Genomic DNA, 20,227 nt, shown 5'->3' on the forward strand with positions numbered 1-20,227 from the left:
AAAAGCAAAGTAATAATGAAGCATAAAGATGAACTGGGACTCTAAAGATCACTCTGTTTTAAATCACTATGGACTCAGGAATGCCATGCCTCTGAGGAATGTGAAAGATGCCATTCCAGTCCTGTGACAATAATGAGAAGAATATAGCTGTGCATTTACATGTGTTAGAAAGTAGAAGGTTGCTTTCCTCCCTATACCTCCTCTTTCTCTGCTCCTTGTTCTCTTCCGAGCTACTCGACCTGTATACTATGAAAACAGTATTACCAGGTAAAGAAACATACATTTAAAATAAAATCTGCTTATTAAAAGACTACTTATGCTTACAACAATAGCTGCCAGGTTACTAACTAGAAGTAGCTGAATTTCAGTGTCTATGTGAGACAATTATTTCCTGCTATCATTAGTAGTAAGTGACATTGTAAGGCTTTCACTGTACACAGCAAAAAGCATGTAATTTTTAGACAAAAACAATCTCAATGTTTATCATATCCATTTATCTTGACATACATACAAGCATACATAAAACTGAAGGGGAAGACTTTTGATGGCATTAATTAATTCTCAGCAACAAATGTATAAACTTGTGCAACGATTATTTAAAAGTTATGTAGAGTACGGTTACCTGTGTAACAGAAAATGTGTTAATTTTTTTACATTACAATAAAAATTCACATCATATAGCACACCAGCCAGGAGCTACTGGGTACTACCTCTGTGAAATTTAGTGCAGGGTTAGCAACAGGGCAATTAAGATAGATGCCTTAGTGAGAAGAAGCCACAAGCAACACTAGGTTTGCCTTCTAGTACTCTCCTCCCCCTACTAAAGGCATCACTTAGAGGAGTGGGAGGACTCACCACACCATCACTCTGTGGCTTAGGTTGTTTGGTGGGATCCAAAGCAAAGATAGTATACTCAGAGAGAAAAGCAGGTTCTGCTATCATCCCGGCTAGCAGCTGTCATTCAATGCAAAAAGTAGGAAAATTAAAATAAATCAAGTAATAATGTAAAGAACCTTGTATGATTTTACTCAAATTTTCCATGCTATTGAAAACATCATATAACAACACAGGGGTTTGAGACAATAGATATATATAAAGGCAGGACATAACCAGAAAATATAAATTAGATCATTTCAAAACAGCCAAAACACAATTTCGATCACTTAGAAGTAAAGAAACACACACACACAAAAGATTGGAGTTTAGCCAAAGATTAAGACAATATTTCAGGCACTGATACTGTAATTTTTTTTGAAACTTCTGTGGATGACTGATCTTCAGATACCACTGAGCCTTCTTGCTCTCAGCTATGTGTGGAAAAAATCATTATTCTAAAAATTCTATCAGTATTTCTGTTACAAACAATATAAATTGCATGCTTTTGACTATCTTCTAATGCTCTTATACACTAGAATTCTAACTACATTTAAAAGAAATCCTTAGAAAATATTTCAAACTACTAGCGGACTATTTTGTAAAAACACCACAAGTTGAATTAACCATTTTATGAAGTCAGTATCAAAGAGAGATTTAAATTCGTACAGACTAAAACATGAAGAGAAAGAGACTGGAATTTGAATTCAAATTGGATATATAAATGTAATGTAATGCAATCTAATGCCATCAGGATGCTGTACCAGATTTTTTAAAAATATTCCTCATTCGATTTTACTCACAAAAATTCAAGGTTCAACTTTCTCAAGGCCTGAGATTTCAGAACTGTGCTGTCTGCTGACTGAACCAAAACCTTATATGGTTTTTCTTTCTATTTCAGAATAGTTTGTTTTATTTCAACTTACTAAATAGTATTTTTAAGAATCAAATCTATTACAATGTAAGTTTGAGGTTTTTTTTTTTTATTATTTTTTTTTTTTTGGTGACTGTTACACTGACTCCAGTGCTCCAGTAGATGAATTGCATAAATTCAAAACAAGCGAGGAAAAATATTTTAATGTGTAAGATCTGGAATGCTACATGACTTGCAATTTGTGTCCACAAAACTCTTTCAGAAAATGTATGGAGCCCTTAATGTTAAGTGATAGCTATATACGATAGCCTCTGAATGTTGGTACTGACTCCCTATGTCTTTTCTGTAATGTATTTCTATGCTGAAAAAAACCCAAGTAGTTACTTAAAAATCTGAGTAACTGAGACCTAAATTACCAATCTTGCAGAAAATAAAGCAAAATAAAAACTTAAAGAATATGCTTTTATTGCCTCCATTTGATTCACTGTACTATATACATACATATATACACACACATATACGCACCCCTAGAACAAATATCTGTTGCTGGAGAATCCTGCTAGTCATATCAGACCTTCTAGAGCTACAAAGGGAAAGCAGCTTTGGTTCATGGTTTTAAAAAAGAAAAAAACAAAAAACAAAAAACAAAACCAAAAACATACACAAAACACTACAAAGTAATTAGGAACTGTCTTTACAGACAGGGTATCTGCAGAGCACTAATTTTAAAACTTACACCCACCTTTTACTTCTCAGACTGGTAAGTTCAGTGACAATTAATTCTGACTTCTATTATTCAGCTGCCCTTGTCACAGCATTCCCAAAGCTGTCACGGGACAAGAGTTCCAGTATTTTACTTAATTTGCCAAGAACTAGCTAGGTCCAAGAAACTCAGGTGAAACTTCTCACTTTAAACCTATTACAAACACAAACTGCTAACAAAAGAGATGGTCCCATTTCTCCTGCTCCCAATCTTCTTCCCCTTAACCTGAACGCACTTGCCCAGTGCATCCACTCTGGTTGGAACCACTTGCTGAGTTTGGTTAGACTGGTCATCAGTCCCCCTCTCTCAGCCTGTTAGAAGTATAATTCCTAAGAGGAAGCTGTGTTAAAGCTCCTGCTATATATTTATTCAAGTTTGTAAAACCCACGTAAATGGCTTTCCTCATCTGAGTTTTTAGGGAAAACAAAAATAAGAAGTGTTAATGATTCCCAAAAATCTTTGTTAAGTGGTGATTATTGTAGAAGTTCATAGCCTTGGCCGTGCTATGCATTTTGTACACATACCTCTTGAAAAGGTATATACCAGAAAAAGACATGGCAAATACTATGTATGCACAAGTGGACAAACATAGCAGCAGCAGTACTACCAGCAAGCCTTCAAATAGCTACCAAAGACAGAATATACTCAGTCATGGTCCAAGAGGGGAATTTCCTTAGCATATTTAGAACTGGCTGCATTTTCTCACTAGTAAGTTCATCCTCCATTCCTGGATCTTGGGTGTCCAGCATTGAAAATATTTAGGTACTTGCTCACAGTATTTTCGTTAATCCAGTAGCTCATTACCTGCTACATTTTTACAGCTATATTATAAATAAAGATGTCTAATATAATTACACTACCTAACGCTTTTCATTGTGGTTTTATCTGCACTTTTAATTTTTTTTTAATCAACTACTCAGTATGGCTTTAAAACTAGCTGTCTAGTTAGCTGGGCTGGGGGTGAGGGAAGGGGTATTAAAAGTCACTAAAAATGATTCACCTATCCCTGGAAAAAAGTCAAGGAACAACCCACTAGTCTGCCAAAATTAAACAGATATAAATATTTCCACAATGGATTTTTGCACTTCAAGATCTGGCCCAAAACCCAATCTAATTTATCTTCATAGTGCCAGAGACATTAAACGTATCTGGTGCTATACTATCTGATGTATCACTGGCACCACGTTAGTGCTACGCCAGTAATGTGATCAATAAACCTGGACAAGCAGAGAATCCAGCTGGGCTGAAGCATACTGGAAACAGACAGAATGTGCAAAGATGTAAATAATCCTTTATCTAACCTTTTCTCGTCCTCCGAGTGCCACCAAATCACACTTGAAGCTTGTTATAGAAATTCTACTAAGATCTTCCAACATTCTGTTTCAAACATACTCCAGGATAAATGAACTCCCTACCTCACACTGACCTTAATCTCAGACACCAAATTAAGGCCACAATATTGCTGATTTTTTTGTCATAATATTTAACTCCTATTCTTTTTTTTTTGTTTCAAGTAAAATCTTACTAAAACAAGAAACATTTCTATTTTGGAGAGGGAGTTACAAATAAGGTAAACTAGGTGATGAAGCTAGAAACCAGATGACGCTCTGTTTCCTTTAGTGTTAACAAAGAACAATAAGTAAAGTTGTTTGTTTTTTTTTAAATAACCTTTGCATTTCCAAAATTCTGAACAGTTTTTGTAGCCCTCAAGGGTGGCCTAAGTTAAGCAGTCTTACTTGTTCTTTATGGACTTTCTGAAGTTCAGAACCAAATGTGTTCATATTATTCTTGCTATTCTTCCTCTGGAGAACTACCGTGCTCAAATCTTCCTTTGCTAAGATTCTGATGAGTGGGGCACAAAGGCCAAAGTACACGTGATCCCTAGACCAAAGGGCTTCCTTAACATGCTGTGAAACAAAAATCAGAATTTAACAGAGATTAGAGTTTGACCTAAGTCTCATTGCTTTGGAGATGGCAGTAGTTGAATCAATCCATGTTACATACATATAATACATGTTTGACTGCCAAAGGCACTCATTCTTTCTTCTCAGAAAAAAAGAATTGGTGGTTCCAAATTTCAGATTAACCTGTTATCAAGCATATCTGAAAATTCATACATTTTGTTAGCAAAGTGCACCATGATATAAGTGCATTTGAGGTATGCTAATGCTTAAAAGGTTTTATAGTTGAACACAGACAGTTTTGCTATGTAGTATACAACCACAGTAAGAAAGAGGGAAAGGGATCAGACCATAACCTTGTCTGAGAGACAAGCCACTAGTTGTTCATCTAGTTCAAGGAGGTGGGGAATGTCAGCTGTCAGGCTAAATGCTTATAGAGTTTCAACTCTTCCTGACAAGTAACTCATTCCCCACAGTAAAATAAATAAATAAATAAATAGATTTGGTTATTTGTCCAAGTTGAGGAATGCCAGAAAAAAAAAAAAGTTGTGAATAATTCAGTAATTTGCTGATTTACACAAATATTTATTTATAGAAGGCCCGTGCAATTTGCAACATAACTTTTTATGCCTCATCCGTACTGTGATCAGGGAATAAGAAAAACTGAAGAGCTGGAAGTTCAAGGTTTAATTGCATCACTGCAATTAAAAAAGCGCTAGAATGTAAGAGTGCAGAACTGCATTTTCAGAAAGAGGTAGTATAGAAATCAAACATAACTCTCTTCTGGTTTGTTTTTCATTCTGATGAGTAATCTAAACATGTTGGTGTATGCATCAGGAGTTGTAAAATCCAGGCTTAAGATACAAACTAGGTTACATAGCCTCCAAAATTTAGTTCTAAATTTGCATGTCAGAAAGGAAAAAAAAGAATATATATCTACATATCTCAACCACTACCATCTTTCCATGGCAATGTCTATTTAGAAGCACTTAATTTTAAGTATATGAATACAGGAAAGATGCAGCATTAACAAAGGTACTGTAGGAATATTATTTCGGCCTACTTGTCCTGCTTTATTAATAGCCCACACTAGATAAAACATTTCAACTAATTTAAAAACATAGTCATTACAGCACTAAAGTGAGACTGAAAAGTACCCTGGCTAGTTTATCTTTAGCTCTAAGAAGAGCTATATATACACTGTGCTCTGCTGTCACTTCCATAGCACTTATGAGGTATGTGAGTGATACTTGGATCTGCGTGACTGGCAGGTCATCCACAGCAAGCTATCAGCTGTCTCCTCTCAACCTATGGCTCCAAATTAGCTTTGTTATCTTCTACAGGTGGGTCTGACTTGTAAATAAGTATATTACAGAACAGAAAGAAAATTTTGAACTTGTAGGAACTCTACTGAATGATTCACGTATTTCACCTCAACTTCTGTTCAAGAGCCAGCGCAGTAACAGTTTGAAAACCAAACACTATTCTTCCTTAGAAAAGACTGGCAGGGCTAAGTAAACATGTTTTAATCATCCAGGGCTGTTTCAAATGACACCAAGACCAACTCAGAAAGCATCTGATATGCAAATTATCTGAAGTTCTATGGAAGTACTCATATATGCTTTTACCTCACACTGTAGTCATATTTTATGGGATACTTGTAAGAACAGAATACAGCACTAGACAAACTTCTGCTTTTTCCTTATACATGAAAAAACTGCATGCTTCTCTGTAACACTGCCTCTGGAGATTCACAGCTCCACAAAAATAGAAGCTGAAGAAGAAAGTGGGCATGAAAAAGAAACTTACCTAGTACTCCACAAATGGAGTATACAAGGTGGCTTTTTTTTTTTTTTTTTTTTTAACTGAGAATGTTTTGGAATTTTGAAAAATTAAAAAAACTTCTAACTGCAGATTATAAAGCAAGAATGTTTGCCTGTATGCTATACTATAATTCTTTGATCACAACAATGCTGTCACTTACAACTGTAATTCACTCTGAAGTTGTTTTTATTCTAGAAATATTCAGAGTTTAAATCAAAGCTTTCACATGTAATACCTGCAACTTTGATACTACAGCACTGAAAATCCAAACCCATGATCTATCAAAGACATACTAAAACATAATAGCCCAGAGGGAGGACAGATAACATAAAAAAGAACTATGAGACACTAATTTCGCTTAGTTTTCAGTACCAAAAGGGTTAGCAATTATGCATGTACTGCAAGAATGTTTTAGCATATGATACCCTTCAAAACCCGAACATTTTCAGTGTATTAAATGTCGTCCAACTTTAGTTCATTTTAATGCCATTGCCATTGACACCTGTAGACAAAAAGTCTGCCTGATCAAATGAGAATGCTGCAAAAAATGCCCCCAAAAGACATAACGCACCCACATAATCAGGCCATATACTTTCAGAGATAGTATGCAATATCTGCACTTTTTTTTAGACATAGCAGTACTGCTGCTGAACTGAATTTTATGAAAATCTAATCTAACAAGTTTCAAAGACAAAGACAATTTGCTTTTAATCATTCTGGAACACTTATAAATATTTGGAGAAAGGAGATTTGATGTCTTGATAATTTAAATTTAAAATTTTCAATTTGACAGAAAACCAGTCTTTACAAAAAAAAAAAAGGAAGATATTTTCATTCCCTTAGCAGTCTCACTACTTTCTGAAGTTCTAACTACAGGATATGTTTCACAAGTAAAATTCTCACAGCAAATGCCTGAGCCCAAGGATAACTGTAAATGTGAGGTCACTTCAATACTGTTTCCGTTCTTAATCTTATTTCTCCTTCTGCCTCTCTGATCATTCCAGTATAACCACTGTATTTAGAGTATAATGTTATTCCAACATAACCTGGCATGTCCTGTGGGGAATTCTTTGCTTCTGTTTGTTTGGAAAAGCAGTCCAAAAAAAAAAGAGTATGCTGAGGGGCAGCATGTATCTAGTGAAGCAACACAAGACAAAATGTAGTTCTCCATAGAAATGATGAACACTATAGAAAGTATTGATACGTACAGGTGATATATCAGTAGCACTCAACAACATTTGGAAATGTATTTGTTTTTCAAATTATGTTATCCAAATTGTGAAGAGAGATAGTATTTTTTTACTAAATCAATTGATAAAACTGAAAAAGAAGATATGCCTTCAGGCTCACAAACCTGTTTCAAATCTGGAATAAAAGGAGATATCCTCAAAAATTAATACAAGTTAAGGAAAAGTATTCTGCCTTTCACTCAATATGTGAGCTACAGTGTTTGAGCAGAAAAACAGTTGATAAAGGGATGAGCAGTGTTACTACTTCATCTTTCCCTTTATTTCCTACTGAAAAGAGAGAGGAAGATTTCTTCCTTTTGTGTAGGCAGCACCAAGTTAATGATCAACAAAAAACAGTGAATCAGTCGCACAGACAAATATCAGTGTGTCTAATGGCTTCAATATCTCATATTCCACTAAGCTTTTGCTTCTTAAAAGAGCTGAAAACCTTGAACAAATCAGTTCTTTAACCTCTAGCACACATTCTACAATAGATACATATAATCATTATTTTTTTTTAAAGGGGAATCTTTATGTTTGCACTGGTCATTGATGACACCAACTCTCAGCACCAACTCATTCCTCATTCTTTCTAGGCCACAGTGGTAGTTCTCATGCAACATTATGGCACTTCTACACTCTGCATTAAGAAGAGAAATGCAGGCTGCTTTTCTGGAGGAAGGGAAAAAAAAAAAAGAAAGAAAAAAAAAGAAACCACACCACACAAAACTAAAATCCAAAAAACCCCTGCAAACTCCCCTCACTGAAACACTTAATTTATCCTGGGTGACACTGCTTGCTGACATTTTGGAGCATCAGTCAACAGAAAACCTCTCTGCATGAACAGAAGGAAGTCATTAAATACTCATATAATATATATATACAACAGTAGAGAAAATCAGCATTTCCTAGAAAACTCAATACTGTATTTCCAAAATACAAAACAAAATCATGAGGTACTCCTCCTTTCACTTCTATTATCACTGCAGGAAGTAAACTGTCAGGCTGTAATTACTGGTAGCATTCATAATGAAATCTAAGACAAATTTCAGGTGTAGGTTTTCTTCTCCTGAAGAAAATATGGTGTTAAAAATTGAAGTGGATTGTCCCACTGCAAGAAAACATATCTTTTCTGTAGCAAAACCCAGCAACTGAATTTCCTGGCTAGGAACTCAACCTTTCCTCTCACAAAGTTCACAGAATCACAGAAGTTCCCTGCTTTACTCCACTGGCCTATTTTCACGCTCACTAAGTCAGGGCTTTTTTTGTTTGCTTGTTTTTTCTTTTTTAATCAAGCTAATTCAAAAAAGCTATACGACTCAATACAAAAAAAGATGAGTGTACATTATCACCTCTGCTCTATTATGCAAGTCATGGTTACTCATCATCCTGACAGTGAAATTTTAAAGACATTTTATGATTGATAATTTAGACTCAGTTCGGTTTGTTGTCTATTTTACTAATATTAAACACTTCACTATTTAATCTAAAACTGAGACTATTCACATCTATAAGTGCACAGAAAACAGTGAGATTGAGGAATCAAAAAAAAAGTTAATCAAGGATATAGATTTTTTTTTTTAAGTCGAAAAATAAAGAAAAACAGTTCTCAACTGACCTCTTCATCTGATGCTGAAGTGCACTCATCATTCTGATCTGTAAATGAAGATTTCTTCGTTCTGTTGCCAGTTGGTGGAGGGGATTTGCAAGAGACCTACATAGAGATCACATATATCAGTAAGTAATAATATTAAGTCTAAAACTAATTATCTCGTATCACAATTTACTTCAACAGTTACTAACTATAACATCTCAGTAAAGCCTAGTTTGAATCTTCCTTTTAAAGAAAACAACCAGTTCCACATACTGTCTGAGACAGGTTCTACCTTATTACAAAGTCTCCGGAGTACAGTATGTCACAAATCAGCCATGAGAGCATGTAACAAAAATAGTTATTTTGATTATTTCTGACCATGGTCCTTAGACCATATTTAAAACTCAAGCCTCCCAATACTTTAGCAACACAGTACATTTTCTTAAGTTTTAAAAGTTCTGCAAACTGCCAGGGATTCTATGATTTACATATGGAATAACATTCGATTCCTTTCAAGAAATTAACAAAAAAAAAAAAAACCTGACAAAAGGAGGGGAAAAAAAAGCCCACTTATAAAATTGAATCTAAACAAAGAAAAAGGACAGAAGAAAATGACACGTTTTATCATGTCAAAATGAACTTCTTGTCCCTGTCGGCACTGAACACCTATTCAAAAAAATTTCAGTTTCACACTAAGTGAGGCTGCAACAAGCCACGCCAACCCAACCCAAACATACCTTGCCAGCCTCATACTTCAAAATTCAAATATAAAATTACAGTATAAATGTAATGAACATTAAAATATCAACAAGCTTTTATGTACGAAGAAACCAATTAGCAAGTTCTCTCATTACACAGATTCTACAATATAACCAGAAAGAACAAAGTGTTGCAAAAAAAACCCAAACCAAACCAAAACAAAACAAAAATACTGCAAATTCTTTAACACTTTGTTGCAGCATCATCACTGAGGTTGCACACATAAATTCTGCCTTGCAAAATGCCTGTCTCACAAGATGGAGTTGGATGTTCTAAATCATGGCTGACAGGCTGACAGACCGCTGAAAAGATATTACCAAAACCTAAAGTTTTCCAGAGAACTACACTCATTCTATAGCCCAAGTCTATGGGTACATTTAGTAAAATTTGGATACTAATGAATTAACTCCAATATCATACAAAACACAAAATTATTCCAAAATCAGTCATAGTTACAGGTCTGATCAAGTCAACTCAATGTTCCCACTTGAAAATACACCCCAAAAGTCAAAACCTTCACCCAGTACCAAATAACCATTCACTTTGAAAGCCCTATGTCCTGCTGAAAAAATTCACACTAAAAGTATCCATAGGGTTTGAAAAACAACAATGATCTATTCATACCAAAGTCGACCCTCCTTTCAGACCTACTCCCTAGTCTGAAGCCAGTGATTTAAAGAAACAGCTTCTGGCCCTCACCACACACAAGGAAAACAGTTTCCAAAAGCTCATCATCACTTTGCTGCTGTTTAGAAGGTGTGTGAAGATCTCTCTCTTCACTGGGCCCTTCACGATTCTAGAGTTTTCACTGCTGCACTCAGACTTCTTCTCAGTTTACAGCTATTTCAGTGGCACTAAGCTCTGCAGCAATGAGCAAAAAAACCCAACGTAAATGAAGTTGGCTAGAACAGAGGATGCTGTGGATGGCCACCAAGGGCAAAAACAGCCTCCCAGGCTAGAGACTGCCTCACGACCAGCACCCCAAAGGCCTTTGTGTGCAGGATGCTGAGTGAAGAGGTAGTGGGCAAGGCTGCGCATGTCACTGTGTCACCCCTGTGTCACAGTGCCAGCATCTGGCAATGCAGCAGTAAGAATGTCCTGGGGCAGGAGGAAGGCGAGCATTTTCCTGTGTTCCGCTGCCAGAGCTGGCCCAGAAATGAATTCAAGAGGAGGTCCTTGAGGACTTGGTGAAATTACTTGGAGGAGGCTGACAGAGGAAGAGTGGAAGCTGGACAAGTCTGCTGGAGGTTCTCTGCTGAAAGGCCAGCTCCCAGTGGGGCCAACTTCAATGCTCATCTGACAGAAATCCTGTTCAAGCTGTATAGCCATGGCAAGAGCAAGGGAACGCTTTCTTGAGGAGCACCGCAAAGCTCGCCATCCTCATCCCCCATGGAGCCGGGGCAGCAGCCGTAAGGAATGGGATGCAGGGACGTTTCAAGGGGTCGTAGTGCTTTGGAACAGATACTCGTGTCCCAGCAGGTGCCAGGAAGGATTCTTGCCCCCAAGGTCCATCAGGCCGGGGCCGTTTGGTCACTCTGGGAAGCCCCTGAGATGGCTTCAGGCTGAGGGAGAAGTGGGCTTGGGCATCATCTCCTGGGAGGCGTGAGCAGCCTGAGGGAGGAGGGGGCAGGTCTTGCTCAGGTGCTCAGGGAATAGCCGATCGCCAGTGCTGGGGTCAGGAAGGAATTTTCCCCCAGATTGGCAGTGGTCCCCAGGGGTTTTTTGCCTTCCTCTGCAGCACTGAGCATGACCACCTGTCAGGGCTCCTCTGCTCCCTCCATTTGGCCTGGCTTACCACCTGCTGCTCGTGCACCACACAGATGGCCTCTCGGGCCCTGCAGCTGCGGGGAGAAAGGCTTTTTTTCCCCCACGCTGGGCTAGCACATGTCTCCGGGGGTTTTTTGCCTTCCTCTGCAGCACTCAGCACAGCCCCTTCTCAGGGCTCCTCTGAGCCCTTGCTGCCCACTTCTTGCCTGCTCTTCTGGCCTCTGGCCCCTCCAAGGTGCCACTCGTGCCCTGCTTCTCTCAGCCTCTCTTGCCCCTAGCCGCTTGGCAGCAGGAGCAAGCTCTGCTCTTCCCTTGCCTCCACTTCCTCAGGGCTTCTTGCCTCTGCAAAACAGCCCGTGCTTGGGAGGGCTGCAGCCTTGCTGCACCATCACAAGCAGCCACTTTTCAGCTCTGCCTGCGCGCAATACCAGCGCCGGGCAGGCACGAGAGCGCTTTTCATGCATCACTGGCCAAGAAGCACAGCCATGGAGCAAGTTTTGGAAGGCAAAGAGGATGCTTGTCATCACTGTGTGGCGTTCTTTGGAAAATACCCCCACGCTACCACACACCTCTTCTTCTTTTGTGCGTGGTGGGTCCTGATCCTTCACGTTCTGGCTCTTCAGGACACAGGGACTGCTGGGCCTGTGTTCCTGCGGCTGCTTTCTGGAGCTCTGTGGCTTGCCTTTGCCAGACTGCAAGGGATGTTTTTTCAAGCTGAAGTGAAGAATGCATCAGCCTGCTCCTGGTTACACATGGGCACTGTGTTAATGCTTGTGAGCATCAGCTCCAAAACAGAGTCAGAAAAACAAAAATAATATCCTGTTTCAACTTGTAATCTTTGAATGATGTGTCCTTGAAAGTGCTTTTAGAGATTAAAAACCCCTGGTATTTCAGGAAAATAACAATCTCATAATTATTTGACTAACGGTGAGCACAGGGAATAGAACAGAATAGAATAGTTCAGCTGGAAGGGAACTACAACCATCATCTAGTCCAACTGCCTCAGCACTTCAGGGCTGACCAAAAGTTAGAGCATAGTGCTAAGGGCATTATCCAAATGCCTGCTGAACAGTGACAGGCATGGAGCATCCACTGCCTCTCCAGGAAGCCTGTTCCAGTAGTTGAGCATCCTCTCAATAAAGAAATGCTTCCTCCTGTCAAGCCTGATGGACACAGCTTGGAGCCCTTACCATGCACCCTGGCACTGGGCAGCACGGAGGAGAGATCAGCACCTCCCTCTCCACTTCCCCTCCTCAGGAAGCTGGAGAGAGAGCAAGGAGGCCGCCTCTCAGCCTCCTGCACTCCAAACTAGACAAACCCAGAGTCCTCAGCTGGTCCCCAGAGGGCACGCCTGCCAGCCCCTTCACCAGCTTTGGTGCCCTCCTTGGGATGTGTTCAAGGATCTTAACAGCCTTTTTAAGTGGTGGGACCCAGAAGTGCACACAATACTCAAGGTGAGGCCACATCAGCACATAAACCGGCTGTTTTTGCTGTGTTCGATGCACCTCAGGATGCAGTTTGCCCTCTTGACTGCGAGGGCACATTGCTGATTCCAGTCGAGCCTCCTTGTCAACCAGCCCTCCCAAACTCCTTTCTGCAGGTTTGCTCTCCAGCCACTCCTCTCCCAATTTACCCTTGTGTCCAGTGTTACTCCATCCCAGGTGGAGAATCCAGCATTTGTTCTTGTTCAGTTTCATGCCATTGATGATGCCCAGTGTATCAGTCTATCCAGATCCCTCTGTAAGGCCTCTTGTCCCTCAAGACAGTCAACAGCACCTCCCAGTTCAGTATCATCAGCAAACCTGCCATGGGCGCATTCAACTCCCGCCTACGGATCACTGATAAAAATATTGAACAGAACTGGCCCTAGGATTGAGCCCTGAGGAACACCCCTCGTGACTAGTCACCAGGCAGCTCTAGCCAGAAGTATGCTGTGAGGGACAGTATCAAAAGCCTTACTAAAATCCAGAAAAACCACATCCACTGCCTTCCCTTTAGCCACTATGTGGGTGACCTTATCCTAGGAGTATATCAAATTAGTTAAAACAGGACTTTCCATTTGTGAATCCATGTTGGCTGCACCTGATGATCGCATTGTTCTTTAAATGCCTTTCAGTAGCACCCAGTATGATCTTCTGCATATTTTTTCCAGATCCTGAGATTAGACTAACAGTTCTGTAGTTTCCTAGGTCTTCTCTCACATCCTTTTTGTAAACTGGAATAACGTTGTCCAGCTTCCAGTCAGCTGAGACCTCCCCAGACTCCTAAGATGATTCAGAGGGGCCCCACAATAACATCTGCTATCTCCTTCAGTACTCCAGGATGAATCCCATGAGGCCTCACGGACTTGAGAACATTCAGCTGATACAGCTGGTCCCTTACAATTTCAGTGTCCACAAATGGAAAGCCACTGTTCCCACAGTTGCGGTCCTCCGACTCAGTGGACTCCAAGATGTAGCAATATTATTAAAAGACTGAGGCAAAAAAAAAATTACACTGAATGCCTCTCCTTTTTCTTCATCTCTATTTGTTAGGTGACCATCTTCAACAAGTATAGGACCAAGAGACACCTGGAATTGCAATAGCACTTTTTTTCCCTCCCTGTCAGCAGTTATAAACAGATGTGTTCTTCAGCTAGTGAGAGGCAGAGCACAGGTATTCTGAAACCGACAGATGCCATCAGTTAGCTAACTATTCATATGAAAGAGGGAAGCCTAAAAGCCTCCTCAGCAAAAGTGTTACACTTGAGGAATTTTACCTCCAGATTTAATCAGTCCTAGGTCAGTAAATTTAGTCTCAGACACTACAAACCAGAGTAAATATGACATGATCTAGGTCTCAAAGTAGAAGATATCAACAGAGTAGAGAGGGTACGGTGAGTGACATCTCCCTACAACAGGCTACAGGTAAGAAAAGAGCAAAAATGAATGCAAAGGAAGTCTGGAAAAAGTTTGGAAAATTTGGTTTGAAAACGTATTGATAGAAAGTAGCTGATAAACCATATGATGACAGAGTACCCAATAAGTAGAATGCATTTTAAGGATCTGAATTACTTTAGCAAAATATAATTTAGCTGCGGCTTATTGAAAACAGCAAGCTTTGCAGCTCAATCTCTTGGCATTGTACTGAAAGTTCACCACATATGCCAATTCAGGACAGCACTCTGAACTGTCACTGACAAAAACTTCACTAGAGAAGACACAGAGTTAATAACTATGAAATGGCTTAAAATAAAACTCAATAAGTTACATAAAGCTTTACAGTAGATCCATTTCCAAAAATACTGCCCCTATTTGACAAATGAGTGATTTAAAGAATACTATATAGCTGAGTGTCAGCAGTTTTGAAACCATAGTCTAACACTGAGACTATGCAGTGTCAGATCTTCCAGTGGTTCAAATTACATTCAGATCAAGCCCATACAACTGATTGCCTATTTGTACAATTAACCAAACTATCTGCCTCTAGCTTAACATTCACAGAATATAGAGTTTATATCAGTTTTATTCTTTTAGATTCCAAGATGCAAATGATACTTGAACTAGCAAAAAGCCAAAGATACATAGGCAGACATTATCTTTTTCAACACAGAGTTTGCCAATACAAAGTTAACTTCTCAAGGTACTTCTACCGAAATTTGAACTAGTAGAAACATAGAATACTTTGGGTTGGAAGGGACCTTGAAAGGCCATCGAGTCCAAGGCCCCTGCAAGAAGCAGGGACACCTTAAACTAGATTAGGTTGCTCAGGGCCCTGTCCAACCTGGCCTCGAACCTGGCCTAGCAGAGAGAGTTTATTTTCTTTGACACATGCAGGAAATCATTAGAACATTTTTTTTGGTCACTGACACTGTCAGAAATACTCTGCACCCATATCATATCTAATGTGCACTACAACACAGTAGTTGCTACAACCCAATACTAATCATAATTTTATGAAAGTACACAGAAGAGAAAAATGGCCAATTAAATTATGAATAAAAAGAAAGATGCCTTGCTCTCAGCTTTATACTATATTCTCAATTTTTCCACAGTTAAAAAAAAATAATAATAAGGTTAAAGTAAGCAGAACAGCCCTCCAAACGATGAAAACAGAAGGGACGTAAAGAACAAACATTAAGAGGAGAGAAAAAAATTCAATGCCGAATTTTCATCCAGTGCACACGGAAGCGTCGTTCCTTTAAACGCCAAAGAACAAACTCCCTTCTGTTTCATTCTGTTCGACGCTGAAGTAAGAGACTGCTTTCGCCTTCCTCCAAAAGATAGCCTTCGTCGGATGGTCAAAGGGAGGAGCAGTCGCGGAAGCCTCTGGAGAGGCTACCGGGACAAAGTTGGCTTTCCAAATCCGAGCGCAGCGACGCCGGGACGCCAAGGCCCGCGCTGCGCGACCCTCCCCACGGCCGGGGCGGTGGCGGGACCGGTCCGACCCGCGGTGAGCGAGACACCGAGACTTTCGCAGCGGGGCCCTGCCCCGCCACTGACGCCCGGCCGGACACCGCAAAGTCGCCGAGGGATCCGTTCCGGCCTCCCCGCTGCGACCCGAGGGACGCCTCCCCCCCCGCCCCCGCCCAAGGCCCGCGGTACCTGCGGCGGGAGCGGGGCCGCGCATCCCCCCGGCCCGCGCGGCGGCTTCTGCTCCTCGCTGATTTTCTGCTTCAACTTCTTGAACATGGTGGCGAGCGGGAAGGAGGAAGGAGGGGTGGGGGGCGGCGGCGAAGGGAGCGGGGCACGACGCCCCGGCCGGTCAGGCAGGGCCTCCCGCGCAGCGGGCGAGGGGCGCCGGTGGGAGAAGGGTGGCGGTGGTGGGACCGAACTCCGGTCACCCCAGCCCCACCGAGCCGCCGCCGCCGCTGCCCTCTCCTTCCTAGGCCGTCCCTCCCCCACCACGGAGCAGGTGAACGCCGCAGCTACTGCGCTTGCGCAGCCAACATAGAGCCCCAGCGCTCGGCACAGTACAGGGTGCGGCGAGGCACAAACTTGCCGACGGAATTCCCGGCGCCATCCCTCCCCCCCGCTCCAGGGGCGGGCCGTGTGCCGCCCCGCCGGGACTGGGCGGCGAGGCGGCGGCCGGGCGGTGCCCTCGCAGCCTCCTCCTGCCGTTCGATTCCCTCCCGGGGGCCGCGGGGCAGGAGGCGGCGCCGTGTTTAGCAATTGCAGGGGCGGGGAGCGGGAGGCCGTGTGGCGTCAGCGGGTGTGGTTTGCTTCCGCAGCGGCCGCTGTCTGAGTGGGTGGATAAGCGAGTGCAAATAAATCCTTTTCATCTTGCGGGGGTTATGGCAAATCAGTGCAAAGACTTCATTTGCGAGAAGGCACATAACGGGGTGTGTAAGGCCTTATGTGACGCAGTCGCTCTGTGTCGGTTCGTGACAGTCTCACGCACAAGCTCCCACAAGGCCGAGGAATCGGGCACCTGGTTATTACAAGGGCTTATGGAAGCTTCTGACTTAAAAAAAAAAAATGCTCAAAAGTTGCTTTTTGAAACTGTCTGAAAACCTATCTGCTCATAAGAAAGTCGCGCTGTTTCTATTTACTCCACACCCTGTAAAACCTTTGGAGTACTCTTCTATTTGTAAACCTGAACTACACCGTCCACAAATAGAGTACCATTAAAGGTGGAAAGGCAGTGTTTGCCACTGTTGTTTTTATCATTATCGCTTTGAAACTAGGGGGGAAATGTTCTTGGCCACTTTACGTTAAAATCTATGCCTTTAGAGCCCTTGTTGGATGAGATTTGTGTGTGTGTGCGTGTGTGTGTGTTCAGTCCTGTCAGTGTAGACGCAGAGAGCTGTCAGCAGTCACTGGCATTCATTTTCCAACAATGGGACTATTTTGAAACTTGCTGTGTTGACAGTGATGTTGTATGAAGGCTAGAAATACATTATGCTATTTGCAAGAAATGCTGAACCATGTGGTCTTCCGTACAGCAGCATACTGCTGCTGCGGTAATCGCAAACGTCCAGAAATGTTTTCTCTGAAATACACTCCTGTCATCTTCAAGTAATTTGAGAAAAAATGTGGATAGGAAATGGATTGCTTGCTGTACACTGACCAAAAAAAAAAATAACTGAGGTACATCTACAGCAAACATAAACTGTTGTAAGTTTTTCCTAATTTTTTGCTACATTAAAAAAAAAAAAAATCAGCAGTCTGTTTAGCTACAGATACCTGAGACTGGTAGTGATCCTTTTCTTTTGTGTTCCCCCTAAGACTACTATGTATTAATTGAATGGCTGCAATGACTTGCACACTCTACTGATTTCTACTGAGAACAACTGTTGATTTGGAACACTGTCAAAAAAAGCTAGTCCGAACTACAAGCAGTAATAGATAAGTATTTCCCTCTAAATATGACATGCAGCAGCATGGCTGCACAATTCTGAGCTTAGCATGCAAGAGGGGCAAAGCTGGATGAATGCTTCAGAAAACCCTCCTAACAACCTTCAGTTCCCTAATAAATCCATGATTCTCTCACATCTATGTGCTCTATTACAAATGCTAGCTCACATTCTCTTCTTCTCTTCAGCACCTACAGATTACACTCCAATTTTAAACCTAAGTCACTAAATGTAGTATGTGAGTTTGATGGATAGATACATAATTGAAAGGACACTAGCTCCTACGGCTATCAAATAGAAAAGCAGAACTTCAATTATTTCATAAAATGTATCCAACACAAAAAGAGAGCTCTGTACTATTTCCTTGGAAAATTTAGAGCTTGAGATAGATAGTATTTTCTGTTTCCCATACTGCAGATGTTTTCATAGGACTAAAGGCTATGCAGAAGAGAATAAGTACAAGACAAGAAACTATGATAAAAGATGTTAATTTTTCCTATACTAGTCTTAGTTACTACAGAAAATAGTAAGGGGATTAATTAATTTGAACTCTGTTAATGGGTTGCAATAATACTGACCCAACTTGGTAATGATATGGCAGTTAGATATTTTCCAGGGGATTTTTTTTTACTACAGCAAGGTCTTCTGTTGTGTAAATCTCAATGTACGTAATCACCTCCTGTTCTCCACAGGAGATGCCAGATCTGGGTTTTAGAAAGAGGTGAAGTAATATTTTAATCATAGATAGATTGGTGGCATTTAAAAAAATCAAGGACAATGTGAATTTCTGTGCTTTTGAATTGGCACAAAACAGCAATATTTTGTGATACACGGCTATGTGTGTGGTGTTGCTCAGGTAATACAAAGTGGTATCCCACACTAAGTGGTAGTATGCAAATTCTGAAGATATATATGATAACTCTGCAAAATACTATCATAAGCTTCTAAAAGGGCTTTAAGTGTTTTAGCGCCTGGGCAACTTAGATTAAAATAAATAAAGCATTTACTCTAAAACCCATGGAAGTTCTAGGGGAAATGTCTGGAACTATATTCTCTCACACACACACAGACACAGTGTCAAAATCCCTTAATTACCGAATAGTACGTTATTTCTAGAGGGTCAATCTCATCTTAGTAGATTTCTTTGTGAAGTTTCAAGTAGTAGTTGAAAGCAAAGATTTGCCCCTTCATTTTTATCTTCCTTCAGTACACCAGTTAACATAGGCTAAACAAGATAAATAATGACATTACTGCACTGCCTGTGAAAGATAAATATATTTCTGCAAACAGCACTGGTTATGGTAGATAATTAAGGTCTGTTCCAAATTAAATCTATAGCAGTCATTAATGTTTTTCCATGGGAAAGGGAATAGAGCATAAACCTAAAAGACTGTTTTCATAGCAGTCTCGACTTCCCTAACTGTCAGGGACAGTTGCCCACACATCCCTGCAGTCCCATTCCTTGCCTTGTATTGGCTCCAGTGCTTGTCAGACCTTTCCCTTAGTCATTCCTGCATGTTGAGTCTGCAGAAAACAAACCCGACAAAGAGCAAATAATTTTCTGCTGACTTACTGTGCTGAGTCCCCTGAGTACAGGAGCTGCTGTAAGAGAGACAGAGGGAGGCAGGAGCTGGATAGCTTTCCGTTGCCAGAGTTCTTTCGGATTGCTCAGGAACAGTCTTTGCTGAGCAACTGAAGTAATCCCACGAAGTGCTACTTCAAGTTCAGCTAACAAGCAACTCTGTTACTGAAAGAACTGATGCTATCTCAACCAGTAACCATCTCAGTTGCTAATAATGGTTGAAGTATTCATGCCTATGGCCTCCAACCAGTCTAATCTCATTTTTAAAATGCTCTCTTTAAGTTACTACAGCTTTCTGGAGGTCACAAAAAAGCCATGGCCATGAATTATGAATATGGCTTTCAATACTCTTTTCCACACCTACAACTCCCATTACTTTGTGAAAAAAATGTATGAATTTGCTAGCAGCTAGTTCTTTCAATCCAGTCATCCATCACAAATATGAAAAGACATAAAAGAAAGCAACACAACGTATGTAGCATTTCTGATAACTTTTTAATGTTGGTTCAAATTTTTTTGGAAAGGAGGCTTGCCACGTTTGAAATTTTCCTTACATCATCATGATGCTGTTAAAATAATGTCTAATACAAAATATTCCTATTATTCCTGCTGGATAATATTTGACATTGAGGGAATTACTTTAAAAATAAACAGACATGAACTGGTAATGGAGTAAACAAACCTAAGCAGAAGAGAGCACTAATCATATAACAGGAGTTACTGTCCA

At 40.6% G+C, this 20,227-nt stretch overlaps 1 protein-coding gene across 4 annotated transcripts in view; it reads right to left on the reverse strand.

Moving 5' to 3' along the window:
- Positions 1 to 16,481, reverse strand: part of GOLGA4 (golgin A4) — a 76,811-nt gene extending 60,330 nt beyond the window's left edge. For 2 of the 4 annotated variants that reach the window (XM_086743010.1, XM_086743009.1), the window contains exons 1-3: positions 16,168 to 16,481; positions 9,083 to 9,178; positions 856 to 954 (exon numbers count right to left, since the gene is read on the reverse strand). In XM_086743010.1, coding sequence (XP_086599136.1) covers positions 856 to 954; positions 9,083 to 9,178; positions 16,168 to 16,254 — 282 coding nt within the window. In that variant the 5' untranslated portion in view covers positions 16,255 to 16,481. The remainder of the gene's footprint in view (positions 1 to 855; positions 955 to 9,082; positions 9,179 to 16,167) is intronic. The other 2 variants (XM_086743011.1, XM_086743012.1) reach the window with 2 other exon arrangements.
- Between the last annotated feature and the right edge of the window lie 3,746 nt (positions 16,482 to 20,227).

Source organism: Chlamydotis macqueenii, chromosome 2, assembly GCF_036417535.1.
Source record: "Chlamydotis macqueenii isolate bChlMac1 chromosome 2, bChlMac1.mat, whole genome shotgun sequence".
Lineage (NCBI taxonomy): Eukaryota > Metazoa > Chordata > Aves > Otidiformes > Otididae > Chlamydotis > Chlamydotis macqueenii.